General features: G+C 47.3%; 1 protein-coding gene across 1 annotated transcript; it reads left to right on the forward strand.

Moving 5' to 3' along the window:
- Positions 1-2,516: 2,516 nt before the first annotated feature.
- On the forward strand, positions 2,517-8,573 carry LOC119323261 (F-box protein At5g51370-like). The gene is made up of 3 exons (XM_037596864.1): positions 2,517-3,939; positions 7,873-8,134; positions 8,228-8,573. Exons 1-3 carry the CDS (start codon positions 2,777-2,779, stop codon positions 8,291-8,293), a joined length of 1,491 nt encoding a protein of 496 aa, XP_037452761.1. The 5' UTR covers positions 2,517-2,776; the 3' UTR covers positions 8,294-8,573.
- Positions 8,574-8,817: the final 244 nt, after the last annotated feature.

Genomic DNA, 8,817 nt, shown 5'->3' on the forward strand with positions numbered 1-8,817 from the left:
GGAGGGAGGAGCAACCACAACAGACTTAAGACGGGGGCGTTCCATTTGGGGGGGGGCATGGCCAGATCCGCCGGGCTGGACGGGGCGGCCGCGCTGGATCCCTCGCCCCGGAGCAGAAAACGCGGCGCAGCAGCCGGATCTGGCGTTGACCGGCGCGGGGACGGGGCAGCGACCGGCACAGCGGATGGACCGCCAGACCGAGCAGGGTCAGGCACGGAGGCGGGCGTGCCCCATCCCGCGCTGCCCCCCGAAGAGGAGGAGCGGGAGTGGGCGCGGGAGCGTCCCATGGACCGATGGGGTGGCGCAGGTGCCGCGAGCGGGCAGCGACGAGGGCTGGTGGCTGCCGCGGGCCGGAGTGGCCGGCGGCGGGAGCAGAGCGGAGCGTGGGAGCGACGGGAGCTCAGGGAGACTGGTGCCTGTCCAGTGCTGCTGTCCCGTACGTGATCTTGTTTTTCCTGTTAGAGCTCCTGTCACAGTTCCTTGTTCTACTGTCTGCTCTAGATATATTCTGTTCTAGTTCATATTTGTAGATGTTGTTTATCTTGTCTCTGTCAAATCACATGACTTGCTTTATCTCTGCTATTTTAGTCATGATTTATCTAGTATTTCTATTAATAAAGTCATATGGTAAATTGCTCATATTTCCAACACTCATAGGGTAGGGTGTGCGACTACGTGTGCGCGTGCTCTCTTAGAGGGGAGCTCCTATACGGCGCTGCAGGCGCCCGTTCGCGCTCCTGGCGCCTGCAGCGCCCCTTGTTGGGCCGGCCCACGAACCGTGGTGACCAGGGAACGCAAAAACCTCGCCAAAAAAACTGGAAAATAATAATGCTCTCTACAGGATTTGAACTTATCACATCGTGTTAACATACAGGTGCTACTAGCCAGATGACCTACTTGCCATTGTTGATTAGCACCAGAGGCGACAGCATAATAACAGAGCTGCAACGCTATTTTATTCATCTACTATACCACCTAATTTTTTTGAATTAATTAGAAAAAAGATCGTGATTTTGAAAAAAGTTCATTGATTTTGAAATAAAGTTCATCAAATTTGAAACAAAAGTTTATTGATTTTGACAAAAGTTCACTAGATTTCAAAAAAAAAGTTCATCGTATTTGAAAAAAGTTCACCGTATTTGAAAAAAGTTCATCATATTTGAAAAAAGTTCACCAGATTTGACAAAAAGTTCACCGGATTTGAAAAAATTTCACCGAATTCGAAAAAAGTTCACCGGGTTTGCAAAAAATTCACCGGATTTGAAAAAAAGTTCACCGAATTCGAAAAAAGTTCACCTGGTTTGGAAAAAAGTTCACCGGGTTTGGAAAAAAGTTCACCGGGTTTGAGAAAAGTTCATCGATTGTGAACAAAACTTCATCGAATTCAAAAAAAGTTCACCGAATTCAAAAAAGAGTTCACCAAATGCGAAAAAAGTAGAATTAGAAAAAAAAGCTCCGGCGAATTTGAAATTTTCTTTAAAAAAATACTCGCGCATTTAAGAAAAAGAAACGAAGAAAAGAAAAGGGAAAGCTTCGCGAACAGAAAGGAATAAAAAGGTGGAAAGAAGAAAGAATGCATGGTCCATGGTGGTGTCATGGTGGTTACTTCGATTTGCTTTCTATGGAGTGGTCTTGAGTTCGAATCTGGGTCACACTGGTTTTTTTTTATCCTTTCCAGAAAAGAAAAACGTAGAACGGGCCGGCCCAGCTCGGACTGCTGCAGGCGCCCGTTTGCAGATTGCACTGTAACGGGCGCCTGCGACGCCAAATAGGAATTGCCCTCTTAGAGGTGAGGTGAGTATATGCGCATGTGTATGAGGGTGTTTGTACTGTCTTAAGAAAAATCGGCCCAAACCGTTGATCCGTACAAGCAACAGAATTATCCCAGCCCATCCTTTGGTTGGCTCGTTGTGGCCTTTCGGCCCTCTAGCCTCCGTAACCGAATTCGCTGCAAAAATAAGTACTCTACTCCCGTAACAGAAGCGGGCAGCAGGAAAGAGAAAACAAACCCTGCGATGACCTAGAGCAATCGCAACTGCAGACTTTATTTTCGAAGTACTAGAGCAGTTAACCTACTAGCCTTTAAGGAAAAACTAGGCGACCACTTTAATGGTCAAGGAAAGGGAAAGGCAGGCGCCGTAAACCTAATGCCGCCGCGGCACGGCACGGCACGGTGAGTACATGCATATCCATCACGGCCTGAATGTACTGACTCCGCCACTACCACGACGAGTGATGAGGCCGATTGTTCCTAGCAAGCTCCATCCCTCCCTCGTCCTTCACAACGAACAGTTTATTATTTAGAAATTTAAATAGAGTTTAATTACATCGACCAGCTCGGCAACGGAACACACGAGAAGAAAAGCTCCGTTTTTTCCTTGGAGAAGATGGGAGACACAGGAAGAGGTTCACACTTCACAGACGGAGACAAGGAAAGGATTTGAAAAACTTTTCCCCACCACCACACACTTGCCTGGCCCAGAGCCCCAACGGAATCTACACCCTCTTCTTATTATCCCGCGCCCCCCGCGCCTCAAGCGCCAACTCCGTTTTCCAAATCCCACGCAAAAACCCTCCACCGCAATCTCTCTCTTTTTTCCGAAACCTCAGATCCCCCACCGCGCCGCGCCGCGCCGCACAATCGCCGTTTCCCGACGCCTGAAACCGAAGCGCCGCCGCCCTCGCCGCAGGCCCGTCGGTCGCGGCCGGGGGAGCCGGGCCATGCGGCGGCCTGGCGCCGCGCCGTTCGGAGGAAGTGCAACAACAGCGCCGAGAAATGCCTGAGCCCGACCGCAGCTCCCTCAGCGCCGGCCGCGGCCTCCACCGCGACGGGCTCAAGGGCTGGCCCGACCTCTGGCTGCTCCCCGGGAAGCCGCCGCACTCGCCCACCGCGTCCATGGCCCCGCCGCCGCCGTCGCCGGACCGCGCCCCCGACCAAACCCTAGCCTTCTCCGACGAGCTCCTCCTCCGCGTCCTCGCCTACCTCCCGGAGCCCCACCTCACGGCCTCCGCCTCGCTCGTCTGCAAGAGGTGGATGCGCCTCTCCGGCCGCCTGCGCCGCCGCCTCGCGGTGCGGGACTGGGCCTTCGTCACGCACCGCCTCCCCTACCGCTTCCCCGACCTGGCGGTCCTCGACCTGTTCCCGGCCTCCATAGCCGCCCCGGCCGCGCCGTCCCGGGCCTCCCCCGTCCTCACCTGCGGCGCGGTCTCCCTAACCCTAGACCCCGGCGCCGACCCGCCGCTCGGCGCCTGCCGGTTCCTCGCCGACGATGTGCTCGACAGGGGCCTCGCCGTCGTCGCCGCCAGGTTCCCTAACCTCCGACGCTTATCGGCCACAGCCGCGTCCGAGTCCGCGGGCCTCATGGATATCGCCGGAGGCTGCGCCACGCTGCAAGAGCTTGAGCTCCACCGATGCACTGACCTCGCCCTCCGCCCGGTCTCTGCCTTTGCGCACCTCCAGATCCTCCGCATCGTTGCCGCTTCCTCGCCTCTGTATGGCACCAGTGAAGATGGCGGGGTAACTGACATCGGCCTCACAATCCTCGCCCATGGCTGCAAACGGTTGGTTAAGCTGGAGCTTGTGGGTTGCGAAGGCAGCTACGACGGCATAGCAGCTGTGGGAAGGTGCTGTGCGATGCTGGAGGAGCTCACCATTGCTGAGCACAGGATGGACGGCGGCTGGCTTGCTGCTCTAGCTTTCTGTGGCAACCTCAAGACCCTGCGGCTTCAGGGGTGTGCCAGGATTGATGATGATCCTGGGCCCGCTGAACATCTCGGCGCCTGCCTCACACTCGAGAGCCTGCAATTGCATCGGTGCCAGCTACGTGACCGCCACGCCCTCCATGCTCTCTTTTTGGTCTGTGAGGGTGCTCGCGAGTTGCTGGTCCAGAATTGTTGGGGCCTTGAAGACGACATGTTTGCATTGGCTGGCCTATGCAGGTACATTAACCACCAATCTGACTCTTCAAATGTATTGGCACTAGTTTCTTAATAGATTATCATGATTGCTTCTAATGGGGACAGCTTGCGCCTTCTACTGTTTAATTATTCATGCTTTTTGTTTGTTCTGTGATAATGACATGCTGCCAATAAAAGGAGCCTTAGGTATCTAATGTTCGGATGCTATGACATTGATTAAGTGTCAGGGGATAGAATGCTTGCAATACATGGCCCCTCCTGCATGATTGAACTGACCATTGCTTTTTTGACGATTGAATGATAAGTTTGAGGTTAAGTAGCATTCTGTTTGTCTGCGAGAGTGTTCTAACAACCAATACTAAGATAGCGTTTGCTAGCAAATTTTTATATTTACTTGTGGTCTATACCCTTGGTATGTTATCTTGCTACAAGTACTGTACTTTAGTTATCTTTTTGCTCTCTATTCTGTTCGTGCTGCTAGTTGTTTAAAGAAAACAATAGATGTAGTTAACGTATTCAAGGTTGATGTCATCAGGTGATATATTTAGTGTGCTGGGTGCACCGATTTGAAGGTGTGTACTTAAGCGAAACCTTTTCTCTACTTATACTACTTAAAAAGAAAGTACTGTTCCCTCTTACGTCAAATCCTTCGTCCAACCTTCTGAAATTTATTTATGGTAAAACCTGGTACCGATTAGACATGTGTGCTAACCCAATAAATAGCAATAAATTCACAGCCTGTAAACAAATAAATACTACAACAATTAATCTCTTATCTTTGGTAACCCAATAAAGTAGATCCATCACGGGCATATACCTATTTTGGCCCTTGTGGCAACACACGGGCACATACTATTTTGGCCCCCGTGGCAATGCTCGGGCACGTACCTAGTCTACATAAATGACCTTTGCATGTGATGCCATTTCTTTAGTAAACTGTCTTCTCTTCTGTTGATAAAAGCCTCATCGTGAAACTATTTATCAGATGCTCATCCAGGTAGCTCACTGGCTGTTCCACAGGTCATCAATAATTTCTTATGGCCAGGCACTAGTGACCTGTAAACTGTAAAATCTGACTTGGATGTCTGCATAATTTCATTTGATTAGGGTATAAGTTACTTCTATTTGCATCACAAATTAGGCTCCATTGCCAAATGTCATAGAATTGACTTTCCTGGGGAAAGGAAGCAACAGATGGTCAATCTTGGACCTGTTATATACTGAATATTTGGATGTCTTTTGCGTCTTCAATCGCCTGCTGAATGATGTCCCAGACCACTGGTTGCCAATTTTCCAATTTCATGGCGTGGTAGAACGGCTGAAAAGTGCTAAACATTCCAGCATATTTTATGTTAATGTAGCTACGTAGGATTTGGTAGATAATTGCCCTCACATGAAGAGATTATTATGCCGTTAGCGCTCTTCTGCAGTTCTGCTGTTTGTCACATATTTATTGTTTGCATTTGATTGGTCCTGAAGGCATCTGAGTAAGTGCTTCCTAGAAGTGGCACGTTACTGTTTCTCTCTGAGAATGGAATGTATTTCCTCATCTTGTCGAGTGCAATTATTTCGGTCCTGACCAGGAAACGCCTTAATATCCAGCTTGTCTGCCGTGCAGTACCTTTTTCGTGACTCTGCAAATGGATTCTACCAAGTCAACTATTCTAGCTTGTTTCCTGGATAGTGCATTTTGTACCATTCAGACCTAGGGGTGTGTTTGGTTCGAGTCATCAGGCGGAACGTAACGGGTTCGTTCCGTTCCCAGGAGTCATTCTCGTGTTTGGTTGGGTAGAGGAACCAGAACCCACTCGTTCCAGAGAACGGCATATTCCATCCATATGCGGACACACCGGTACCTCCGATTTGGTGGAACCACGCAGAACGGCTCTTGCATCTCACCCCTCCCCATGACTCACTCACCCCAAAGGCCCAAACCCCATCATTATCTCAGCGCCGCTACCCCTCTCACCTCCACCTGGAGACCTTCATCACGCCTAAAGAGAGCAGAGCAGCGGCAGCGTAGATTTTGTTGCCGATTTGGCTGGTAGTAGAGCAGTGGCTCCAACGCATCAGAAAGCAAATGACTAGACCAGCAGCACTGGCAGTAGGGAAGAGGAGTAGCGGCTGCAACCAGGGAGCTCTCGACCTCACCGATTTGGATTGGTTTTAGGGACTAATGCGTGCAGTTCATTGAGAAGAAGCTCCGCCTCTACTAGTTCTGAAAGCGTTTAATTAATTTTGTTTTTAACCTTTTCTAACGGTCTAACCTTCATCCTGGTTTCGTTTTCTTCCATATTTTCATCTTTTCGAGAGAGCTGTGAGGTAAATTTTTGACATATTTGTTCATATACTATAAACCTTTCCCAACTTCCATATTTAGAGACTTGCAAAACATCAATAATTTGGACATGTGTGATGGAATTATTTTTTCAAATACTTGACAGTATCCCTAAGCTTATTGATCAAAGTTTGCAATGGAGCAATGCCATCATTCACTATCAAATTGACAATGTGTGCACAGCAGCGAACATGGAAGTACTTAGGAATAAATTTAGCTGATTTCCTAGCAATGATTTTGTCCATCAATCTCTTAGCAGCATTATCATTTGGGGAAGCATTATCCGTAGTGATTGTCATTATCTTATCTTCTACTCCCTCCGTCCCATAATATAATATAAACGCTCTTATATTATGGGGGAGTATTTTCCATTCTTCGCAACACTCGAAAACTGACTTCTTGATAAGGACAACCATAATCTAAGAGCGTTTTTGACACCAAGTATTTCCTCTTATATTATGGGACGGAGGGAGTATTTCCATTCTTGGCAACACTCGAAAACTGACTTCTTGATATATGACAACAACAAAGAATTCTTGATATATGAGGTAAGTTTAAATTGCCATGAGTATATAAAAATCAACATCCTTGTTCTAATTGCCATGAGTATATAGAGAATTCTTGATATATGAGGTAAGTTTTAAATTGCCATGAGTAAATGAGAATATCACCTTTCTTACAAGAGAGGTGAGCTGAATCAAATTCGTCTTCGTTCCATCCCTTCAACCAAACAGTGAAACGGAACCATTCCATTCCATCATTTGACTACAACCAAACACAGGAATGGAACGGACCCATTCTAATGGAATGGAACCATGACATTCCATTTTACTTGGTTCCTCAACCAAACACACCCTAGATTTCTGTATGCAATGCGGAGCTAGTGAACTAGTGGGCTGAAAAAAAATGACACCAACACTCCAACAGGAACTGGTCCCTGTGGCAATTTTATTAAAAAGAAACAACCAAGCACACAACCTGCAGAGCTTGGGGCTCGAACGCGGGTGGCAGGCTGGGCGCGCAGCGGGCCGCGTGACACTAGCCAACTGGTCGACACCAGTTTCCAACTAATGGACTGAAATGAATGGCTAATAACCAGACGCACAACATAAAATAGGCAAGAGCTGGTAGGGCCATCTCAACCCCAAACACAGCCTAAGCGTGCATCTGGTTAATAGGAATGAAGGGGTAAATAACCAGACGCACAACTGGGGCTGTGCTTGGCATCCAGGTAGCCGTACCAGCTTTTGCCTGTTTTACTGTTTGTAAACAACTTTTTTCTGCTTTCATTGTATTTTTTTCACAATAGATTAACTGCATACTGAGCCTTATTCAGCCGAAATTCATTGAACTTCAAACTACTTGGAAGCTTAATGGAAGTCCTAGTACAAAACAATCCTAGTTTTTGTGTGTGTGGATATTTGATATTTTCTTATCAAGAATTCTGCTTTCACAAATAAAAATCCTCTTGTGTAAATGCTTTTCATACGACATTCCTATAGAGTAACGGTACATAGTATTACATTTCGGTCCACTGCCTATATATCTGGAAACTAATATTTATGTATTGATGTACCATAGGATTTTGACTAATGGTTGTCTCACTTATTTTTCAGGAGGGTGAAATTCCTGTCCTTAGAAGGCTGCTCATTATTAACAACTCGATGTCTTGAATCAGTAGTCACTTCATGGAATGATTTGCAGAGTCTACAGGTTGTCGCGTGCAATAAAATAAAGGATGAGGAAATTACTGCTGCACTTTCAGAGCTTTTCTGTAATCTCAAGGAGCTGAAGTGGAGGCCCGACAACAAATCTCTCCTGGCGGCAAGCCTAGTGGGCACTGGAATGGGAAAGAAGGGCAGAGTATTTTTCAAAAGGGTATGAAGTCTGAATCATCTTGGTGCTCCATTCCCTGCGATGATGCGCTTCATCTCTTCTTTGCCCGTAAGGATTGAGCTTTTCTTGTAGCAGATTTTACCGGGCCATCAACGAGTCAAGGGCAAGGTGCTCAACTATCCAGCGGGTGTTGCTGCTTAGTCTGATTGCTTTTTTGGTCCAGACAGAATGCTGCAAAGTTCGTATACTTGGAGCTGGTGCAAATTCTTCGGATTTGGATCAAAGTATTTCACTTTTGGAAGCTGGCACGCCCAAGGGCAATTGAGATACCAACCGCCCAGATTTGTGTTTTTGGCAGAGTTGTAACAAGCTGACACTACCCCATGAGGATCCTAACCAATATTTATGTACGCCACAGAAATTTTCTTTTATAATAAGTTATGGCAGAACTTGTTAGTTCCTGATGATGAATCTGACGGAAGCACCAAAAGTGTTCGTGTTTTACGTCACATGACTTGACTGTTGAATGATTTTTGTTGCCTGTACACTTTGCAATGCAGAAATACCTTCTTTTTTTTAGGCAAATGCAGAAATACGTCGGTGGTGATGAATTAATTTGGTCTGTCAAGAGACTCAGTGCCAGTCTGCCCTGGAATGTTGACGTTGCCTTTGCATTTCCTTTTTTTTTTGTAGACAAAGCCTTTGCATTTTTTTTGAGACAAAAG

Source organism: Triticum dicoccoides, chromosome 6B, assembly GCF_002162155.2.
Source record: "Triticum dicoccoides isolate Atlit2015 ecotype Zavitan chromosome 6B, WEW_v2.0, whole genome shotgun sequence".
Classification (NCBI taxonomy): domain Eukaryota; kingdom Viridiplantae; phylum Streptophyta; class Magnoliopsida; order Poales; family Poaceae; genus Triticum; species Triticum dicoccoides.

Bases quoted from the DNA above. Each gene is read 5' to 3' on its own strand.
- LOC119323261 (XM_037596864.1), top strand. From the start codon at position 2,777: ATGCCTGAGCCCGACCGCAGCTCCCTCAGCGCCGGCCGCGGCCTCCAC. The intron at 3,940-7,872 runs GTACATTAACCA...CTTATTTTTCAG, and splicing joins GCATTGGCTGGCCTATGCAG to GAGGGTGAAATTCCTGTCCT. The intron at 8,135-8,227 runs GTATGAAGTCTG...TTCTTGTAGCAG, and splicing joins GCAGAGTATTTTTCAAAAGG to ATTTTACCGGGCCATCAACG.